At 38.0% G+C, this 22,951-nt stretch overlaps 1 protein-coding gene across 9 annotated transcripts in view; it reads left to right on the forward strand.

The window, feature by feature from the left end:
* The window catches only part of dnah6 (dynein, axonemal, heavy chain 6), a 37,760-nt gene that overhangs the window by 8,725 nt on the left and 6,084 nt on the right, over positions 1-22,951 (forward strand). For all 9 annotated transcript variants that reach the window (XM_029157245.3, XM_029157654.3, XM_029157408.3 and 6 more), the window contains 47 exons: positions 366-458; positions 541-660; positions 981-1,161; positions 1,305-1,401; positions 1,628-1,856; positions 2,326-2,490; positions 2,750-2,860; positions 3,079-3,204; positions 3,322-3,477; positions 3,625-3,786; positions 4,254-4,391; positions 4,683-4,850; positions 4,965-5,113; positions 5,359-5,466; positions 5,654-5,780; positions 6,283-6,495; positions 6,582-6,803; positions 6,896-7,018; positions 7,298-7,480; positions 7,749-7,892; positions 8,620-8,841; positions 9,128-9,275; positions 9,394-9,551; positions 10,643-10,774; positions 11,077-11,248; positions 11,887-12,033; positions 12,162-12,235; positions 12,354-12,508; positions 12,871-13,102; positions 13,195-13,347; positions 13,597-13,737; positions 13,956-14,198; positions 14,388-14,555; positions 14,661-14,896; positions 15,035-15,179; positions 15,337-15,453; positions 15,643-15,766; positions 15,940-16,136; positions 16,362-16,565; positions 16,779-16,904; positions 17,047-17,211; positions 17,521-17,588; positions 17,754-17,934; positions 18,090-18,269; positions 18,375-18,608; positions 21,974-22,109; positions 22,392-22,564. In XM_029157245.3, coding sequence (XP_029013078.1) covers positions 366-458; positions 541-660; positions 981-1,161; positions 1,305-1,401; positions 1,628-1,856; positions 2,326-2,490; positions 2,750-2,860; positions 3,079-3,204; positions 3,322-3,477; positions 3,625-3,786; positions 4,254-4,391; positions 4,683-4,850; positions 4,965-5,113; positions 5,359-5,466; positions 5,654-5,780; positions 6,283-6,495; positions 6,582-6,803; positions 6,896-7,018; positions 7,298-7,480; positions 7,749-7,892; positions 8,620-8,841; positions 9,128-9,275; positions 9,394-9,551; positions 10,643-10,774; positions 11,077-11,248; positions 11,887-12,033; positions 12,162-12,235; positions 12,354-12,508; positions 12,871-13,102; positions 13,195-13,347; positions 13,597-13,737; positions 13,956-14,198; positions 14,388-14,555; positions 14,661-14,896; positions 15,035-15,179; positions 15,337-15,453; positions 15,643-15,766; positions 15,940-16,136; positions 16,362-16,565; positions 16,779-16,904; positions 17,047-17,211; positions 17,521-17,588; positions 17,754-17,934; positions 18,090-18,269; positions 18,375-18,608; positions 21,974-22,109; positions 22,392-22,564 — 7,446 coding nt within the window. The remainder of the gene's footprint in view (positions 1-365; positions 459-540; positions 661-980; positions 1,162-1,304; positions 1,402-1,627; positions 1,857-2,325; positions 2,491-2,749; positions 2,861-3,078; positions 3,205-3,321; positions 3,478-3,624; positions 3,787-4,253; positions 4,392-4,682; positions 4,851-4,964; positions 5,114-5,358; positions 5,467-5,653; positions 5,781-6,282; positions 6,496-6,581; positions 6,804-6,895; positions 7,019-7,297; positions 7,481-7,748; positions 7,893-8,619; positions 8,842-9,127; positions 9,276-9,393; positions 9,552-10,642; positions 10,775-11,076; positions 11,249-11,886; positions 12,034-12,161; positions 12,236-12,353; positions 12,509-12,870; positions 13,103-13,194; positions 13,348-13,596; positions 13,738-13,955; positions 14,199-14,387; positions 14,556-14,660; positions 14,897-15,034; positions 15,180-15,336; positions 15,454-15,642; positions 15,767-15,939; positions 16,137-16,361; positions 16,566-16,778; positions 16,905-17,046; positions 17,212-17,520; positions 17,589-17,753; positions 17,935-18,089; positions 18,270-18,374; positions 18,609-21,973; positions 22,110-22,391; positions 22,565-22,951) is intronic.

The following is a 22,951-nucleotide window of genomic DNA, read 5'->3' on the forward strand; positions in this document are numbered from 1 at the left end:
ACTGTAAGTAATAAAAAATTGAATGAGCCTATATCTAGTGTCATGTTAAATTTTTTTTATATTGCTTGAGGCAAAGTAAAGTAAGTACAATATAGACAAATAACACATAGTCATCTACTGGTAACAGATAAAGACTATAATATACAGTACAGTATAATTGAACTGGGTTGTTTTTTAAGATAGCTAGCTGGTATCAATTCCATTCAAATTTGATATTTCATCTTTTCAGGTGTGACACCTCCATTTAGCCAGTATGAATGTGTAAAAAAATCAGTGTAACCATCTTCCTGAAAGTTTTATCACAGGTTTAAGTTATATATTATAGTTACTTATTTTGCTTTACTTCGTCCCAATGAACAATGCAGGTGGAGGGTGTGTGGAAAACAACAAAATTCACAGTTTTGTCTCACGGCGACTCCAAAGACGTCTTCATCTTGGGAGGCACAGATGAAATCCAGGTGGTAACAACAGGTAGTAGTCACAAGAAAGCAGACGTTTGCAGCATCTTATTGTTCGTTTCCATTTTTGTGTACTGCACAGGTACTCCTGGATGATAGTCTCATCAGTGTGGGCACAGCAGCATCTTCTCGCTACGTAGCTCCCATTAAGCACAAGGTGGACAAATTTCTGAGGCAACTCACCCTCTTCAACCAAACACTGGTAAAGGTTTAGATTTGAATGGCAGAAAACCTTTATGTACTCTAGGTCCATGTATCAAGAGATTACAGTACAGGATTCCCTGCATCTCTAAATGCAGGTTTTGACTTTGGCTGTGGATTCTAATGTTATACAGTTGCTCTCCCTAGTGGCTGCAAAAGTATTTATGCTTTGGTAATTTTTATTCTGTATGATTCTGTATGAGTTCTGTATTTCAAGTCATGGAAGAAGGGGTTCAGTTAAGACATAGTGAATAATCACTATGCTACTCTTCTCTTTCTGCTTTTCTCTCTTCAATTATCTCTATGAAATTTCATTTCCAGGATGAGTGGCTTACATGTCAAAGGAACTGGCTATACTTAGAGAGTATCTTCTTGGCCCCAGACATCAAGCGGCAGCTGCCTGCTGAGTCCAAGATGTTCCTTAAGGTGGATAAGTCCTGGAGGGAGATCATGGCAAAGGTCAAGAAAATGCCCAATGCTCTTAAAGCGGCCACACAGCCTGGTAGGTGTTTTTACGATATAGACAAACACATTAAAACATGAACATACATGAACAACACATGTATGCGGACAGGTACACATACTCACATATGCACAGATAAATACGTTTGTACACTTCACATAGAGTCTTTTTTTCTTCTACAGATCTTTTGGAGACTTTTCAGCATAATAATGCTCTTTTGGATGAGATACTAAAGTGTTTGGAAGCCTATCTGGAATCAAAGAGAGTAATATTTCCCAGGTGTGTGCTTGGTTTGCGTCTTAAAACAACAAAACTGCATGCCCATTATATTTAGCTTTTCTAATGTTTAGCTTTTTACTTCCCATTTTGATTGATAGATTTTCTTGCTCATAAAAAATGATCAAATGAGTATTATACAATGTTATGCTACTCTGCCATTATTTTTCTTGTGTGAGTGATGAATTCTGTGACTAATGATTATTATTTATTGATGTTCTGCATGTAGGTTCTACTTTTTATCAAATGATGAGCTCCTAAAGATTTTGGCCCAGACAAGAAACCCTCAAGCCGTGCAGCCCCACCTCAGGAAGTGTTTTGATGCAATTACGCGGCTAGAGTTTGCACTGTTACATGAAGAACCCTCAGGTGCCACAGGAGCTATTCTGAATGCTGGAGAACAGACGACTATTTACAGCAATGATATTCTGTATATGATCTCTCCTGAAGGCGAGAAGGTCAGGTTCAACTTAGCTTAACAGTTTTAGTAATAGTCAGTTTTATTCTCCCTGTCCATGGAAGAGTTTTTGTTTTAGACTTTGCTGAGAATGAGTTACCTAAGGAAAATGAAATGAAACGAAAACCACATTCTCTAGTCTTAATATAATCGTCCTTTATATATGCAGCCAAACTGTACTGTAAATTCGATATATTCTTAAATTGATTAAAGGGCCACAAATATTATGTAGTATTTTTGCAGAAATTACAAATGAAGAAATACTGCAGAGAAGAAAGGGTGTAGTAATTTTTATGACATGAAACCAAAGGTTATAACCATAAGGGGTTATTAATTGACATCTTTATATCCTTTTTCAGGCCAAATACAGGCAGAAATTTACTGTGAACCTTATGAAAAACACAGGACAGATAATCGTATAAGGTAATCGTATCTTAACTGTAACTGATCTTTCCTTCCTCTATGTGTAGGTGGGTTTGACTAAAGGTCTGAAGGCACAAGGTAATGTGGAAGATTGGCTCTGTAATGTAGAGGAGGCTATGTTTTTGTCACTGCATCGCCTCAGCAAAGCTGCTATCGTAGACTACCAGGTGAAGTCTAGGGAGGAGTGGGTGGTGTCTGGACATCCATCGCAGGTATTGTATCCCTAACATCCATCTAGTATAATCCCAACCTTAGCCCTAAAACTAACTGCAACCCTTAAAGTTTTGAGGATGGGTCAGAATGTCCTTGGTTAGTTTTTAATAAAATTTGTCTACTGTATGTAATTATGAAAAGGCTCAAGTATTTTTCTTTGCTCAGTTTAAATTTTATTGTTGTCCAGATTGCAATTTATTTATTGCCACCATTAAAGAGATTTCTGCTGTGTGTTGTCTCTGCCTGTTTGTCCATCAGGTTGTGTTGACTATCTCCCAGTTGATGTGGTGCAGAGACATGGATGCATGTCTGGAAGGAGACCATAACCATTTTGCTGCCTTGGAGCAGTTTGAATTGAAAAACTTTGATGTAATAATCACTGGTTTGAAATGCAATAATCATTATTTAAGCAATTATTTGTCATGTTATTTAAGCAATTATTTAAGCAATTATTTGTCATGTGACCTTGGTTTTACTTTTTGTGTGTGTTTGCGTGTGTGTGTGTGTGTGTGTGTGTGTGTGTGTGTGTGTGTGTGTGTGTGTGTGTGTGTGTGCGCGTGTGCGTGCATGCATGCATGCGTGTTCAGAGGCTGAATTCACTTGCTGCACTAGTAAGAGGACAGCTCCCGACTTTACATCGGAACATCATCACTGCCCTCATCACCATTGATGTTCATGCCAGAGACATTGTCACAGATCTAGTTCGACAGAAGGTAAAGCAGTGCAGCAGTAACATAAATTATATATTGACCAGATATTTTCAGGTCATATCAAAGGTTCTGTAATGGCTAACTATCATAAAGTATCATTAATGTATATTTCTTTTTCAGGTGGACAACAAGTCTAACTTTGAATGGCAAAGACAACTACGCTACTATTGGGACCTGGACTTGGACAACTGTCTAGCCACAATGGCTCTGTCAACATATACTTATGGCTATGAATACTTGGGAGCATGTCCTAGGCTTGTTATTACACCACTTACGGTAATAAAGGCCTTTAAACTAAAATTGGAAGCATGGATTGTATCATTAGTTTAATAAGGTTCCAGTATGATGGAGGTTCAAGAGCATAGTATAACTTATTTAGATTGTTAATAGATTATTTTTGTCACATTTTGCATTTATGTGCAGGATCGTTGCTACCTTTGTCTGATGGGAGCACTCCAATTGGACTTGGGAGGTGCTCCAGCTGGTCCAGCCGGAACAGGCAAAACAGAGACCACCAAAGACCTGGCTAAGGCCCTGGCCATACAGTGTGTGGTGTTCAACTGCTCTGATGGTCTTGATTACAAGGTGATACAATGACAATCTATAATCTTCTGCAATCCACATTTAAATTTCACAGAGCACCTTAGCAGCATTTTCCTTTTTTTCCTCTAACTTTTATCGCTGAATACATTTACTGTACTTTCAGTCTGGTAGGCTTCCTGTCTTATTCTAGTGTAACTACTGAGTTGAGCCACAAGATGGCACTATTACAAAAGCGTTCCATGAACATGTATTCATCAAGGTACTGAAATACAGACCGGTAGTTGTCTAACACTAAAATATTGCCTGCTGCCACACTGTATTTTCAGTTTTTCCAGAAACTAAAGTCTGATTATCTCACATTTTGTGTTTTGTGTTTTGATTTATTTACACTACTTCTTGTTTACTGTATGAAAACTTCCATGGGTTGATTATCATTATTTACTTGTTCTGTTAGAAGTAAATTACCTTATTATTACCTGTTCTAAATCAGATTTGTGTCTGTCTTACAGATGATGGGTCGCTTCTTTAGTGGTCTTGCCCAGTCTGGAGCTTGGTGCTGTTTTGATGAATTTAACCGAATAGACATTGAAGTGTTGTCTGTTATAGCTCAGCAACTAATAACCATACGGAATGCTAAAGCTGCAAAGGTACATGTTCACACCGAGAATCAGCTACTTGATGATTAGATATGATCAGTTATCTAAAGTTATCTAAAGTAGCTACACATATTTTCATATTTTGAAAAAATGGATTTGCAGAAATTTGCTCAACTTGCAATAAAATTTGATAATATTTAGAACAAGCTAAGGGGCTTAGAAACTTATCATCTTGTCTAGATGAATTACAGAGGCATTAGGTTGTTAGGTTATTAGGTCCCAGCTGTAGAACCTTTTTTTAGATTAACAAGGACATTGTACCTAATTCTGTTTGCTATCCAGCTGTCAAGGTTTCAATTTGAGGGCCGTGAGATCAAGCTAGTGATGACATGTGCTGCATTCATCACCATGAACCCAGGCTATGCTGGCAGAACAGAGCTACCTGACAATCTTAAAGCTCTCTTTAGACCCATAGCAATGATGGTGCCAAACTATGCACTCATTGCCGAGGTAAGGAGTTGCTGTGTATATTAGATTTTATATTAGATCTGTGTGAATTCTTTATCATGTCATATTTTTTTTTTCTTTAGTGTCCCATTTCCTAATTTCATATTCTTCTTTCAGGTGATTTTGTACTCTGAGGGATTTGAGTCCAGTAAGATCCTAGCAAGGAAGATGACCCAAATGTACAAACTGTGCTCTGAGCAGCTTTCCCAGCAGGACCACTATGACTTTGGCATGAGAGCCGTCAAGTCTGTCCTGGTCATGGCTGGGTTAGAACCTTACACTAATACATACAGCGATACACATGGGCAGTAATTTCTACACAGACTTAAACAAACATTTCATCTTTATAAATTTTCCAGATGAAACATTGAAACAGAGACTTGAACACACCAGTTACTTTATTTAAACTCAGTGTACATCTAATCTGTTGTCTCTCAAATTAGTACATCTACAGTATACTTGCAAAAACTCAAAAATAAGAACTTATAAAGAAGAATTTTTATGTTAATAGATCTCTAAAACGGGATAACCCCAACCTTACTGAAGACGTGGTTCTCATCAGAGCATTGAGGGATTCCAACCTCCCAAAGTTCCTCACTGAGGATGCAGTGCTTTTTGGGTGAGTTTATAAAACATGTTTGTAAGTACAGTACAGCTAAATCTAAACCAACGGTGTTAGTTATCATTAGTTGAAAAATAGTGAAAGTGAAAAAAGATTTATGTGATTTATATGAGAATGTATGTTTTCTATTGTTGTGAATGTACTGTATTTGTGTGTGTATCATGGCATCCCTCACTCACTGCAGTGGTATCCTGTCTGACCTGTTTCCTGGTGTGTGCATCCCTGAGCATGATTATGGTGTGCTACACTCCACCATCCTGGAGTCTCTGATTAAGCGAAAAATGCAGCCACTTCCAGCCATGACCAAGAAGGTACATTAAAAAGTTGAACAAGTGAATCTTTCTTATCTTATCTTTTTTTTTAATTTTTAATTTTTATTTTCTGAATTATAACATAAATATGCTGTATTTACATTTTTGCACATCACATCCATCCACCTGCACACATTGAATACAATGTGTGTAACAGAGCACAGCAGAGCAGGTGGATAGAAAGTGAATGGATTTAAGTTTCCTGTTACCTCTAGTTTGAGTTGTACATATTACCTGTAATTAATGCATCTGTGTTTTTTGACTTCCCAAAAGTTAACACATGTTTGAAGATTTAAGCAGCAAAGATTATGGAATGGAATATTTCTGTTGAATTTATTATTTGCAGGCAGGTGTGTACTGTAGGTGAATATTTAGGTTAAATTGGCCTACACTATTTTATAGAGCTAAAATATATTTAATGTTGTCATATATGATTTTAGATCTGTTTTTCTGTGTTTAACAGACCAGCCTTTAAGCCTTTTTTTCTTTTTCTTACAACCAGGTGATTCAGCTTTATGAGACCATGTTAGTGCGTCATGGTGTGATGTTGGTAGGTCCAACTGGTGGGGGAAAGACCACTGTCTACACCATCCTTGCAGACACACTCGAGGCCCTCCATCGCACGGGGCATACAGCTAACAACCCCTTTTATCAGCCTGTCAAGACCTATGTTCTCAACCCCAAATCTGTCACAATGGGGGAGCTCTTTGGAGAGGTACATTGTAAACATGAGTTTACAAATACATTTGCTTTTTAAAATCTGTTTCTCTATACACAATCAACTCTCTTAAACTTTGTTAGGTTAACACACTAACACTAGAGTGGCGTGATGGGCTGATGGCTTTGAGCGTCCGTGATGCAGTTAGTGACACAAGTGACGACCACAAATGGGTGATTTGCGATGGACCAGTCGATGCTCTGTGGATTGAGAACATGAACACAGTGCTAGATGACAACAAGATGCTCTGTTTGGCTAACAGTGAGCGTATCAAGCTTACTCCATCCATACATATGCTGTTTGAGGTAAGAGCAGAATATACTGGATGCAGTGTTTCTTAAGTGTTTGGGGTTTAGAGGCCAGTTTATCCAGTCACGTTCATTAACTGTGTTTGCAGGTCCAGGACTTGGCTGTGGCTTCTCCAGCCACAGTCAGCCGCTGTGGCATGGTATATATTGATCCCGATGAGCTTAAGTGGATCCCTTATGTGCAGACATGGATCAGTGGACTTGGAGACAAGGTTGTGTATATTTTATTTCTTTCATTTTAAGACTAATATAAACTTCTGTTCATGTGTGGATATACATGACTTAAATAACAAAATATCTTTATTCGGTATCTATCGTCTGTGCATAAATTCAAAATAAGCAGTGTTTACCTCAAATATAAGAAATTAAAACTTACAAGTAAAACAAAGACCTGTTTAAATCTACCCAAATAATGTAACATTACATGAAACAGAAGAAGTGAACCCACCATTCATTCATTGTTCATAATTAATTCTTTGCTCTCTCTTTAGCTCCCAGACCCAGTGCGCCAGTACCTGCTGGAGCTATTTGATCAATATGTTGAGAATGGCCTCCAGTTTGTGTTAAAGCATTGTTCTCAGGCCATTCACCAGGTGAACATAAGTAAAGTTTCCACTCTGTGCTCCCTGCTGGAGGCATTGCTGCTGGGGAAAGGAAGCCCAGACTTTAAAATGGTACATTAAACACAACTCTCCCTTTGTTTTGGCTTGTGCTACCAGACAAGTCTGTTGGCGCCCATCAGGATAGTTTTGCCAAATGATACCGTTCCAAAATCTTGGTTTATATATAAATAGTTATATTATATTAATAGACTTCTACTGTGAATATATAATGTTAGTAATAGGGATATTGTAGCTTACAGTACAGTATACATATAGTTTAATTGGCCCATACTGTTTGTACTGACTGAAATATCTTATGTTTGGTGTTTGTTGGCATTAGGATCCCAAGACTCTTAACTGTGTATTATGCCAGACCTTCATATTCTGCTACCTATGGGCAATAGGTGGCAACCTAATGAATTCTTATTGGGATGCTTTTGACTCATTTGTGACAGAGCAGTTTAAAGACAACAGCGATGCTAAGGTATGCCCTGTGTAAAATGTTGCACAGTACACAAACAGTTGAATATATTTTAAAACCTCATAAGGGGTGTTTAGTCCATGTTTGAAATGTTTTACACATCACTTACTATATTTCAGTCAATAATTTGCTTGATTAAGATTCCTACTGTAAAAACAGGTGAAGCAAACCAGTGAAGACCTTAAGAAATTGTACATTTTAGCAATACCTAAAACAAAGAACATAATTGAAAGCTGAATCTTAGTAGGTTTTATGCTGAAATTAAATAAGTCTGCAGAATATAATGAATTTTTATTGCCTAATGAAAAATGGTGTATTTACATTATACAGTGATTTTAATATGAATAGAATGACAGTAGGAGAAATATAGAGACCATGTGCAAGCTGATACTCTGGTGACTGATGATGTGGTAGATGATTTAGGGAATGTCTCACAGACAGTTGGGTAGGAGCTTAGTTCACTTAAATAAGAATGAGCAGGAACAAGTAAGTATTCATATGAGCTGCATGTGGAACATCCACAGCCTCCAAATGTTACAAGAAAACATCTAAACAGCATATAGCACAAACTGAAAAAGAAACAAAGAAGCAAAATTTATTTTTCAATTTGTTTGTACTGTACATTTTGTTTTATTACAGCTTATTACTGTACTTACAGTCCAGTGACGGACTGGAAAGAGTGGCATTTTTCCAGATCACTGACTAATGTGAGTTTTCATGTTCTGTGTAGCTCCCAAAACATGGCACCCTGTGGAGTGTATATATGAACATGCACCAACAGCGTTTGGACCCTTGGGAGAAAGTAATTCCCCCATTTGAGTACAACAGAGAGCAGCCCTTTTTTGAGATGTTGGTTCCTACCACAGACACTGTCCGCTATGGCTACTTGATGGAGAAGCTGCTATCTGTGCGACGGTCTGTGCTTTTTACTGGAGATACCGGAGTTGGAAAGGTAAGAATTAATGACTAAAGACACTAGCATATAGCACTTTATAGTATATATTTTCAGATTGGCCTAATGGAGAGAATATTTCATAAGAGGACCTACAGTGTGTTGAAAAATATTTGCTTAAATACATGTACTGTATAACTTTGAAATTACCAGGGATGTCTAGGTTCAGAGGAAATACCTTTCTAAACTGCCTCTGGCATGTAACAAAATCTTGTAAAAAAAACATCTTTACGCTATTGTCTGTTAATAGATTTTGTTAAGACCATAAATTCTTTCTCCCCTGCAGTCAGTGATAGCCCGAGGCCTTCTTAACAGTATCCAAGAAGAAGCAGGATACCTTCCAGTCTACATCAACTTTTCAGCTCAGACCTCCTCTGCCCGCACACAGGAGATTATTGAGTCTAAACTGGAAAAAAAAAGGAAAAATGTCCTTGGTATTGGTTCTCAGTTGCTACCAAAAAACAATGATTATACTACAGGATCAGTTTTTAGAAAAATAGGTAATTCATATGCCTTTCATGCTATAATACTCTTTCTCCTCCCTCCTTGTAGTTGCTCCTGGAAATAAGACATTGGTGGTGTTTGTAGATGACCTGAACATGCCCAAGCTGGATAGCTATGGCTCACAGCCCCCAATAGAACTTCTGCGTCAGTTCCAGGACTTTATTGGCTTCTATGACAGATACAAATTCTTCTGGAAGGAGATCCAGGTACACTTTTACACCGTTGAGACAATACTCATTTGTGTATGTCCCTTTGATGACTTAACAAAGTAGTAAACCATAAAATAGCCATTTAAAGAAACGGTCACAAATTTGGTCAAATTAGCCCCAGTATCAAGGGTCATTTAGACTTTAATTAAATTAATTTATTTCCACTTGTTAAACACAGATGATATTAAATGTCTAGCTAAGGCTGGAGTAAAACCAATGCAGTGAAGTTCTCAGATATAAATCTTGCATCTCTGTCGAACTATAGGGAAAGTTGAATACAGTCGTGCTTGTTTTAAATGACTTAAATGAATTGTATAAACACACTCAACATTTTTTCAGGTAAATTTTTAATAACATCTGTCTATTTATAAAAATAATTGTTTTAGGATTTCGACCTTGCACTGTACCCAAAGCTGATTAAACTCTGGAGTGCTAATGATATTTATTGCCACCGTTGTGTAAATAAGTTCCAGCTGTAAATACATATGCTGAAAGGAAGAGATTTAGGAGAATCACAGAAACACAGTCAACATAATTTATATCTCTCTCTCTCTCTCTCTCTCTCTCTCTGTGTATACACACACACACACACACACACACACACACACACACACACACACACACACACACACACACACACACACACACACACACACACTCCACTGACATAATGCCCCTTTCCTACTCCTAACCATCACAACTAAAGGAAGACGTCTAACCCTTGCTTTAATCTGAACCAAAACTCAACTCTAACCTCAGCCCTAAAATCCCATCTTGCCCCCTAAACAGGCCTTCAAAGATTCCTACACGTGGCCATAAGGCCCCGCTTTGGTACTGTTTTCTCTACAGGGAATGACTGAAAAATGCAAAAAAACGTATTTTCTTACCAAAGTGAGGACATTTTGACAAAGTAAGGACATCTTGGCCAGTCCTCACTTCTTTGAAGCCCTGTTTGAGGGTTAAGATGGGATTTTAGGGCTGACATTAGAGGGTTTCTGACAGGAGACAGAACATTTTTTGTGTTTCATGCTTTTGTATTGCAAATCCATCTTCCTTTATAGTTGTCTTTCTGCCGTCATGTCTTTTAGAAAATGACCATTGCAGCTGCATGTGCACCTCCAGGAGGCGGACGCAACCCAGTGACCCCCCGATTCATTCGGCACTTCAGCATGTTGTGTCTACCCACACCGTCAGAACACAGCCTCAAACAGATATTCAAAGTGAAGACACACAAGCACATTCACTCTCATAAATGTCCTCTGTGACTTGACCACATGCACAAGTGACGATATGTAACTTCAGTCATATAGTGTGTGCGTCATTTTAATAGTTTAGCATCAATTATTATATAGCCCTAGCTCAGTCTCTCTCTCTCTCTCTCTCTCTCTCTCTCTCTCTCTCTCTTTCTCTCTTTCTCTCTCCTCTCTCCTCTCTCTTTCCCCATTACTAATTTTCTTTAATCACACTTCATTCCTTCTTTCATATGTGTTACAATCCCTTTTCCTTCTCATTTCCACTCAAGGCCGTTATGAATGGTTTCCTCTGTGAGTTTTCTGAGGCAGTGAAGGACTGTGCTGGACCGATTGTGGATGCAGCCGTGGAGATTTACAACCGTTTGAGTGTGGATCTGCTGCCCACTCCAGCTAAGTCACACTATGTTTTCAACCTTCGAGACCTCTCCAAGTGTGTCCAAGGTGAGACATGAGAAAATGACTGTTTGTGACTCACCAGCAGTTTATTGGACGCATAGGAGACTGGTAACAAATTACAGTAAATCCCTGGGTCAGTACAGAGTCAGGTGACTGAGCAATATCATAGATTTATATTTAATTTCAGTTATAGAAATGTCATGGAGGTTTTTTCATCTATAGAACACACTTTGGTATTACTGAAACATACACTATTTTTTCCACCATCACAAAATGAGCAAAACTTTAACACAGCTCTTCAAGCCACATTATCACCATTTGTAGTCTCTCTCATCCTTAATGTAATCTCACTTGGTTCCCTCTGTATCATTCACCTCCCCCTATCTCTGTTACTTTAGCCAGCATTCATCATCACACAACCTAAGGGATTTCTATACATCTATACAGTTCTTTCAGTTCAGTTGACATGCAATATTCAAACACAGTGCTGTCCATAGTAGTATACTGTACAAACAGTACTTTAGTACTGTATAGTCTTTGAATGTTACCTCTGTTTGTATAATTTCGTCCACTGTTCTGTTTAAATTCATATGTATTATTCAACTATGTCTTCATATCTGCTTGTCAATGTTTAAACATTGACTATTCTCATTCCATATACATTTATGCCTATGGATGTTTAGGGATGCTGCAGTGTGATTCAAGTCAAGTAAGAGACAAGAACCAGGTGTTCCGTCTTTTCTGTCATGAATGTCAGCGGGTGTTCCATGATCGACTTATCAACAACCAAGATAAGACTTATTTCAACACTGTCATCTCTGAAATGGCCAGTAAGAACGTGATCACATATGACTGTCTGATTAATTTATATCTACACCTGTTATTTTACCAGTGTTTCTTTTTACTGCATCATCTCTAGATTGACAGCATTCTTTTTTATGTTGTCCTCTCCTTTCAGGGCAATACTTCAGCATTGACTTAGAGCCCTCATACTTTCTGACTAAGCCCATAATATTTGGAGATTTTATGAAGGTCTGATTCTATTTTCTTATAGAAAATGCATCATCAGTTTAGAAAATATTTGTTTTTAATGTTAACACAAAATACCTTGAACATGTTTTAATTGCCCTCAATGCCATTATCACTATAGGTGGGTGCAGACAAAGAAGAACGTCAGTATGAGGATTTGACAGACATGAATAAGATTCAGGCTGTGCTCCAGGACTACCTTGATGATTACAACATGACCTTTTCCAAGGAGACCAGGCTGGTCTTTTTTCAGGATGCCATTGAGCATGTCTCCAGGTGTGCACATATGTGAAATTGCATCACTGAGCATCGCCTTGGCTGGTGGTTAATGGATTTTACCCGTAGGTGGTGAAAAATGTGACATAAAAGTTTTATCAAACGAAAAGCCCACGCAGTGAAACGCAATGTCCACACAGAACAACAAATAGAAATGTTGCTAGTCTCTTTGGTGCATACAGTAGACGTTGTTTGCAAGCATACTACACGCTGAACTCATTTGTTTGCATGCACAAAATGTCTACTAATCTTTATGAGTCATGTTGGTCCAAGTCCTAACAAATATATTCTAAAATTAGTATTTAGTATGTTAGTCCACAAAGTCTGCTGAGAATAATTACACTGCTTTGGTCACCACCTAGGATTGCTCGTATGATTCGCCAGGAGAGAGGCAATGCCCTGTTAGTAGGAGTGGGAGGTACAGGCAAACAGTCGCTCACTCGGTTGGCAGCCCATATGTGTGGCTACCGCTGCTTTGAAATTGAACTCAGCCGTGGATATAACTATGACAGCTTCCATGAAGACTTGAGGAGACTCTACAAGATGGCTGGTGTGGAGGGCAAAGATATGGTTTTCCTCTTTACAGACACTCAGGTTGGAATGAAGTTAATTAAATGTTATATAAAATGTTTTTGATCAATTTTGTGCGTCTAGGTGTAACTATTTCCTTTCACTTGCATGTGCAGATAGTGGTGGAGGAGTTCTTAGAGGATATCAACAACATGCTGAATTCGGGTGAGGTGCCCAACCTTTTTGAGAAAGATGAGCTGGAGCAGGTGCTAGCCGCCACCCGCCTTAAAGCCAAGGAGGCTGGAGTCAATGAGGATAACAGGGATGAGGTACAAACCTTTTACTCTTTTTACTTTTTTAGGTTGCCATGTACTGTATTTGAAGGAATTGTGATGACTTGGTTGCATTCATTTAAATGCTTTAATACACTGTAGCCTCCATGTTAGTAGGCTATTAGTTATTCTTTGGTTGTAATTGGAATCAGTATCTTGACTTTGCCAAGAGGTAAAAAAGAAAATGCAAATACATTTAACAAATACATACAAACTCAGTTTGTCTTGTCTTTTTGTTGTCTTTAGGTTTTCCAGTATTTTATTTCTCGTGTACGGGAAAAGTTACACATTGTTTTGTGTATGAGTCCCGTGGGTGATTCCTTTAGGTCCCGGTGCCGCATGTTTCCTTCACTCGTCAACTGCTGCACCATTGACTGGTTTGTTCAGGTGTGCTTAGCTAGCTACCACCGCTATTATTTTTTGTACTCTTTATGTCTGATTTTGTACAATAGTTCATAGAAATCTTACAGTGTTACTGTAGGTGTAATTGTAAGCTTCTATCAATAAAAAGTCAGACATTTAGATGATAATAGCCATATTAACAAATGCTGTAAAAATATAATTGACAGTCTTCTCTCTTCTTCATGGTATCTTTTGGTGTCCAGTGGCCTCGTGAGGCCCTGCTCTCTGTCTCACAAGCCTTCTTCCAAAATGTGGAGTTTGGCAATGAGGAGCTGAAGCAGAACTTCTCAACCATGTGTGTGGAAATTCATGTTAGTGTGACTGATATGGCTGAGCGCTTCTACTCGGAGCTGAGACGGCGATATTATACCACACCCACCTCCTACCTGGAGCTCATCAACCTCTACCTGAGCATGTTAGATGAAAAGAGACAACATTTAATTTTAGTAAGTTGTAGCTGCTACTGTACCTTTAGCTACTCTGGTCACATACAGTATGGTTTTGTAAATAGTGTAACATCTATGTATGACTAGCTTCTTTTGTTCTTTACTTTATCTGTGACCTTAATGTCACAATTTGTTATTTATGTCTGCAGAGATTTATTATTTGTGTATTTGTGGGGTGTGCATGTGTAGGCCAGAGATCGCGTGAAGAACGGCTTGACCAAACTTTTGGAGACCAATGTGCTTGTAGATGAAATGAAAGTAGACCTGTCTGCTTTGGAGCCAGTCCTTAAACAAAAGTCCATAGATGTTGATGCCCTCATGGAGAAACTCACTGTTGACCAGGAAAGGGCTGACAAGGTTTGTGTTTCTATGTCCATGTTTGAAATGTTGTACTGCACTTGTAGCTTCAGTAGTTCTGTTATACCCTAGAGGCAAGCATGTTTTTGCATAATACTGACACAGGTGCGGAACATAGTAAAAGAAGATGAAGCTTTGGCCAAGTTCATGGCTGAAGACACTCAGGCCATAGCAGATGATGCCAAGAGGGACCTGGATGAGGCTCTGCCAGCTCTAGAAGGTGCCAATCAGGCCCTCAATTCTCTTGACAAAGCTGACATCTCTGAGATCAAGGTGTTTACCAAACCCCCAGATCTGGTCATGACCGTTATGGAGGCTGTCTGCATCCTGCTTAACTGCAAGTTAGTATCATTCTCTCGCTCTCAAAATCAATAAATAAATCAATTTAATTAATAAAAAAAAATTGAAAGGCATGAATGGCAGATGTTTAGGATGAGAAAATGTTGCACTCATAATATGAATTTCTTTTCTTTTCACAGACCAGACTGGCCCAGTGCCAAGCAAATCCTGGGGGATGCCAATTTTCTCAAGCGACTGACAGACTATGACAAGGACAATATCAAGCCTCAAATCCTGCAGAAACTGCATAAATACATCCACAATCCTGATTTCATACCCGAAAAGGTTTGTTTGGATTTCACATCAATCACTAATATGTTTAGCTCATAATAAACAGACTTTGACTTACACACATATATTAGATGTCCAATTTACCACACAAATATGAACCTGATACAACATGTTTATACGATGTGAGTCCTTATTGTCTTGTGGGTTTTAGGTGGAGAAAGTATCGAAAGCCTGCAGATCAATGTGCTTATGGGTCAGAGCCATGGACCTTTATTCCAGAGTCCTAAAAGAAGTTGGCCCTAAGAGAGAAAAGCTGGCTAAAGCACAGGTCAGTCCAGCATGAACATACATAGTGCATCAATTTGAATTTTATTGATATCTTACATATATCTATTGAATAAAATATTACTGCAGGTACTTGCCAGGTTTATTACAATTGCTGGGAGTTAATGTTAAAAGTGATTCAAAGTGTGTTTTTCTCTGTTCCCTTCTCCCTTCATTCCAACCATTCTAACAGGTGGAACTGGACATGACAATGGCAACCCTCAAGGAAAAACAGGGAAAGCTTCAAGAGGTGGAGAGCCAGATAAAGGTCCTCCAGGAGCAGTTTAAAAAAAGTGTAACTGAGAAAGAGGATTTAGGTACTGTACAGAAAGGGGGAGTCACTTTATGTACTGTGTGTTGCTATTTCAAATACTATTTCAAATCCAACTGTACCTCGTTGTTTTTGAAAATACAGTCAGGAGGTGTGTTCATCATTTTTGGAGTGTAATATTTCCTTTCTTTATTTGTCATCTTTTCCCCATTTCAAAAGTAAACACCATGGCTTTGACACAAGCTCGCTTGACAATGGCAGGGAAGCTAACTTCTGCTCTAGGAGATGAGCAAGTACGCTGGGAGGAAAGTGTGGCCCAGCTCGAGCAGGAAATCATCAATGTTGTAGGGAATGTCTTTATTGCAGCTGCCTGTGTGGCTTACTGTGGTGCCTTCACTTCCCATTATAGACAGCTGGTAGGTGCTGTGTGCTTTGATCATGCTTCAGAACGATTACATGTACTGTATGCATTGAATAGGATACTAACTTACTGTAGCTGAAATGTATTTATACTTAATTTGTGAGATGCAATATTTAGTAATCAAAGTAAATGATTGGATATAAGAGATAATTCCTTACTAGTAGTATGCAAATTGTGTTTTTAAATGTGCTTTTTAAAATCCTGTGCTTCCTTTTTCTAGCTAAGTGAGAAGTGGATTCTACAGTGCCAGGAGCTGAATATTCCCATTAGCTCCAACTTTAGCCTGCTCAAGATTCTGGGTGACCCCTTTGTCATTCGCCAGTGGAATTCAGAGGGACTGCCTCGTGACACTGTTTCTACAGAAAATGGGATCCTGGTGACTCAGGGTCGCCGCTGGCCTCTTATGATCGACCCCCAGGATCAGGTGATCTAGAAACTAGGATGAAGGCACTCTGTTACTAATAATTTTCCGTATCCCACATCATTTTTAGATTTTACAATTTTTCATGAAGCAAATTTACATTTTCACAGTTCCATTTTGTGGCACTCAGAACTGTTGTATTGTTCACCCTGCTATATCAGTGATTCAGCTCCACTTGGACCTTGGACCTTCTTGATGTGCTTTTCCTACTTTCAGGCCAACCGATGGATCCGCACCAAGGAGGCCAAAAATGGTCTAAAAGTGATTAAGTTGACAGACCCAAGTTTTCTTCGTGTTCTAGAAAATGCTATACGCATGGGCATGCCTTTACTACTGGAAGAGGTAAGAACAACTTTTGTAAACTAAAGACTTTGTAAACACAAGGTTCATAGTACCAATAAACATTTGGACATTTTGGATTATGTGTTTTTATATTGTTGTATCCCTTTAATGTATATTGATTGATCTGTGTGTGTATTAATAGTTGAAAGAGACCTTAGATCCAGCATTGGAGCCTATCCTTCTAAAGCAGACATTTGTATCTGGTGGACGGACATTGATCAGACTGGGAGACTCAGATATTGACTATAATAAAAATTTCAGGTTCTATATGACCACCAAGATGGCCAACCCACACTATCTGCCTGAGGTAAAGACATTACACATTCAGTATACACATACTCAGATTCATGGTATAGTGGTTAGCAAGACAAGACAATAAAATTAACTTTAACCAGTAGTGATGAGCCACATACAGTAGGCGATGCCTGGGAAGGTACTGTGGCGCAGAGTGACCTGCTGAAGGACCTGGTGACGCTAGTTTATTGTTATCCCTCTGTCCCGCGTGTCAATGTTGTAGTTTCCTAAAGACATGTAGACTGTAAAGGACCGCTTGCGGTTGTCTCTTTTATGTTTAATATCAGCTGATGTGTGTTTGTGTGTTTTTGTTGCCTTTCAGGTGTGCATCAAAGTTACAATCATTAATTTCACTGTAACTAAGTCTGGCTTGGAGGACCAACTGCTCAGGTTTTGCTCAGACACACATCAAATATTAATATTGTGTTCTCTCTGGACCGTGAGATGGCCATTTTCAAGCTCCATTATATCTTTTTCGTGCTATTTTTACTTGCATCTTGATTTATCACATCAGAATTTTCTGTCTGATCTTCTTGCATCTCCTTCTCTGGCCAGTGATGTGGTGCGCCTGGAAAGTCCACATCTCGAGGAACAGAGGAATGAGCTCATCGTGCGCATCAATGCTGACCGCAATCAATTGAAAGATATTGAGGACCGCATTCTCAAGCTTCTCTTCACCTCTGAGGGGAACATACTGGACAATAAAGAGTTAGTTCTTATTCTCCAAGAATCAAAGGTAAACCTGTCTTTAGATTAGATTAGATTAGATTAGCTCAGACTTTATTAATCCCACAATGGTGAATTTTCTTTGTTTCTTTCTTTAGTAAAAGGGAAAGGTTTTTCCGTTGGTGGTTGGTCTGTAATTCTGCCTTTTTTTTCTTTTTTTGTCAGCTGACATCAGAAACCATAAAGCAACGCTTGGAAAAAGCAGAAGCCACAGAGCACATGATCAACTCAGCCAGGGAGCGCTACAGACCTGTGGCCACCCGGGGCTCAGTCCTGTACTTTGTCATTGCCAGTCTCTCTGAGATTGATCCTATGTATCAGTTCTCTCTCAAGTACTTCAAACAAGTAAGCGGGTAGAACTAGGTCTATATCTGAAAGCCACTTTTTTTGGAACTAATTTTGAAATGAAATGAATACTTTTCTTTCTTTCTTTCTTTTTTACAACCTCAGCTCTTTAACTCCACAATTGAGACATCAGAGAAGAGCAGCATATTGGAAGAGCGTCTCCAGATTTTGCTGGATCAGATCTTGCTCAATTCCTACATCAATGTGTCTCGTGGCCTTTTCGAGCAGCACAAGCTCATCTATAGCTTCATGCTATGTGTAGAGATTATGAGACAGCAAGATGAGATCTCCGATGCTGAGTGGCAATACTTCTTAAGAGGATCTGCTTCTTTGGAAAAGGTGAGAGAATTCAGTTAAAACATTTTTACTCATATTCATAGTCATAGTTAGTTAAAATACCGTGCTTATTTTTTCTTTTACAAGAAACCAAGTGCTTCTGGTGGTATAGGAATAATATTAGGTGACAATACAATGGCATAAAGTTTACACTTGTGCTCCTGTTTACAAAAAACAAACATGTTTCTAGTCCATTTTTGTGTCTTCCTCCACTTCATATGCAAAAACATGTATCAGGGACTTTTAAATTAGAAGTCAATTTTACAGATTTGTCATTGCTTTCCAAATACACAGTCTCCCTTTCTTACACTAGATAATTTCTTTAAATCTTGCTACTGTAAATGGAATAAGCAAACACATAAATCTGGGATAATTTGAAATTTTATTTATATAATGTCATCTGTAGGACATCACCCAGGATTACAACTCGAGAAATAAAGTTAGGACTTGTTTGTTAGAACCTGAGACAAAGGCATACTGTATGGAAACATTCACTAGAACCATACACCATACAGTATATTGAAAAAAACTCAAATTTTGCATTGTTACTGGTTTGTACTGTTACTTTTTACTAACTTAAATTCTTACTATAGTACTTTATGTTAAAACATATGAAGTCGGTGCAACAGGCTGAAGACTTATTAGGTTTAAATTACATCTGCTCAACCATTCAGAATTTACCAGAAAACCAACTGTTGATAAGAGGAACCACCAACACATTTCAACCACTGAAGCTACAATAGAACCAATCATAAGGCATGAGGCCTCACAGCCGGCAGAACCAGAAAGATAACAAGCCAACTCTAACTGCATCATGAGTTTAAATTAAAATAGCACTGTTTCTCTGCGCCTTCTTTGACTCATGCACATTCTAATAATTAGTAGAAAATAGTGAAATTTGCCACAGTTTGTTGGCAGGGTTCCCCCCTTAACTGCAAAAAAGCTATTATTTTCCTACAACAATCCTTCCAGGTTGCCCTGTAGGCAATATCATCCCTCTCTTATGTCAGGCTGGACTAGAGGAGCTGTCACGAAGTGGTATTCAGGCTCCCCCTCTTTTTTAGCCAGCTCGCAGTGAGACTGATAGAAATGCAGACAGTAGGAAAGACAAAAGAAAGCATGAGAAAGTTATTTTTTTCTGTGGAGAGGTTGACAAAATAAATATATCTGTGGAAGACAGATAAGAAAATGAGTGTATCTGTGCTTCTCAGCTGTCTGTACAACTTGCATATAGTATGCTAATATGGCCCGAGCAATCCATGCACAGTCCTAAGTACCTCATGTCAGTTACCTTCAGCAGGGCAAACAAAGTCATTTGAACTCCCAGGATGACAGTGTTGCAATCAAAATATTCTAACTTTAATTTTTTTTTCATGAAATCTCTTGGCAAAAAAATGTATACTAAAAGTTTATTTGATCAAGTATACTGAAATATATTTCTAAAGTATACTTTGCAGAGTAAGTACACTTATGGGAATCTACTTCTAGTATCCTTAAGAGTTTACACAATTCATACTTCTTGGGACTAAATTGTCCCACTTTTCAGTTATTTTAAAAGTTATTATATACTTCTAGGCTACTAATTCTACTGAATAACTAAACTATTAGTGTACTTGAAACAGTTAGTGTACTTGATTACTTTAGTACATCTGTAGTTTATAGATTACTTTTGATAACTCATATTTAAGTATACTGCATATTTGATATGCATATGCATGTATATGCATTTTATATATATTATCTTATAATAATAATAATAATAAAATTTCCTTGAGGATACATTTGGAAACTTTCATCTCTGCAGTTTAACTGCAGGTAATATGAGTTGTCTTTTACAAGGACACCTGGGGGGCTTGAACCTTGGACCTTCTTTTTCTTCATAAACATAGCATCAGTAGCACCTACACTGATTTTTACACTTCATATCACAAGTGTCCATTACATCATGACATTATCTGCATTCAACTAGAGTTTGAGGTTGCAGAGATAAATTAATTTGGATGTAGATATACTACTCCTCCAGATACCCCAGAAAACAGGCATGGGGCTCTTAAGGTTAAGCTGTGCTCTCCCTACTGAACTACTAGTGAATATTGAGATTGAACCTTCAAATCAACACAGTGGTCTGACCAGATGGGCTAACCAACCCACAGAGGTAATTTTAGTAAACCTTAAATGTGCATGTACTAATTATGTACTCCTTGGCTACTAACTACTGTATACTAAACAACTAAATTGTTAGTGCACTACATACAGGCTTATTAGTACACTTTAAGTAAATGCGCACATACTAATTTTGTACTTGTAGGCTGACAAATAGCCAGGAAATTTATGTTTTGGAGGGAATTGCCATAAAGTTTCAAGAGCATTCAGTTATTTATTGAAAATTGTAATTTGAACAAGCAAAACACAGACAAATGTGACAGTGAAAGCAAGGTTTTTGTGCATTGTCTAGTGCAAGAAAATGTCAGAAGCTTGTATAGGTCTACTATATCAAAGCTGCGTGGAAATCTTTGTAACTGCTTCTGGTCTTACAAACAATTTTTAGATGATGGAGCTGTATATCATAGTGATAAATATGACAGACTAAGAACAAGATGCTACAGTGCTGTGTACTTAAAAGATGGTTCATTGGGTTGAATCAAGAATTTACACTAAAATATCTGCACAGTGCATTTGCCATGATAGTTTTCCTGCCTTTTACATTCAGGTAACTCATAACTCATTCACCTAACATATTTAGACTTTTGTGTACGTGTCAGTTTAAGTCAAGTATACTTGAATATAATTACAAAACTAGATGAAAAACACTCTTGACCTCTTTTTTACTTTCTACTTGTAAGTAGAAACCAAGTATACAGTACTTGATCACTTAAATATACTTAAATATAGTTTGGTATATCTTAGTATATACTGTATGTGCATAAAAGTGAACTTAAAGGATACTTTTCATTTTTAGTTTAAAACAAGTATACAAATGGTGTACAGCTCCTTATCTTCACACTTTTTAATGTCATTGTTGCAGCTACAGTACAGAGGAGTTGGTGGACACCTTTTGCTCTTGATTTCTGTTAACAACTTTATGAAGTCCTGCCTGTTGCTTGTCATGTTTCTGTTATTGTTGTCTTCTTTTTCTTTCACTGCTTCTACAGATCTATTGTCTATACTCCACTGACTAATTTTACGCTTTTTAAAAAAGTCTTTACATCTCCATGCTAACATACCTTTATCTGTTGTGAACATGTTTTGATTTATATTGCCTTTACATTTTTACTGGAAATGTTCTTTGTCGCCTTTGTTCTCAAGGTCTGTGTTTTTTTTTTCTTTACTGCTCTAATCATCTCCTTTTCTATTTCCCCCTCTCCCAGGACTATGCAGAACGGCCAGATGTACCATGGCTAAGTGATTTTTACTGGCAGACGTGTTGTGAGCTGGAGGACACACTGCCGTGCTTCAAGGACATCTCCAAGGAAATGACAAGAACCCATATCCACATCAGACTAGGTAACAGGCTGTTATCTCGACTAATTTAGCAAAAACATACATATTAAAACTTTTTCAGCAACTCGACTATGTATAATGTGTTGAGCTACAGTAGTTAATAAATATGATCTATCACTGCCGACCACAACATTAAAACCATGTGGTATTAGAGCTTATGCTTAACATTGGAATCACCTGCTGGTGTTAAGGACATGATAGATCTGTGTACTGTATATACTGATATTGTTCTACTGTATGTCCACTATTACAGTATATATTATATGACACTTGCCTCTCTTTTAGGACGTTTTCAGTCATCTATCAATCCAGAGGTATGGAAAGACTATGTGTCTGAGGAAGCACCTCCTGGGGAATCCAAAGAAGAGAAGAAGGAGGGAGGGGTCACAGGTTACTGGAATGAGAAGCTGGGCACCTTCCAGAAGTTAGTCCTCGTCAAGAGTTTCATAGAAGAGAAGGTACTTTAAACCAAATGAAGTCTTTCAATAGATAGCTAGATAAAGCATGTGTGCAGAAAATGTACTGCGAATGCTGTAATGCTGAATTTAATTCTTAAGAATAGCTAATAGTTACTGCAACATTTTAAATATACATTAAAGTTGAGAAACAGGACTTGTTTGAAAAAGAGCTAAATGTTAGCAGAAAAAGCTGAAGCAGTTGGGCTTTAAATTGAAGAAAGCTGAAACATTTTGCTGCAATTTAAATATTGCTAAATTTATGCATGTTCAGCATATACAGTGATAAGATAAAATAATGAGCTTCTGTGATTGTTTAATTTTTTAATTAGCACATACTTGCTACAGTAATTGCAATTTACAGTTATATTGGCCACTCAACAATAAGAC

This window comes from Betta splendens, chromosome 1 (assembly GCF_900634795.4).
Source record: "Betta splendens chromosome 1, fBetSpl5.4, whole genome shotgun sequence".
Taxonomy (NCBI): Eukaryota; Metazoa; Chordata; class Actinopteri; order Anabantiformes; family Osphronemidae; genus Betta; species Betta splendens.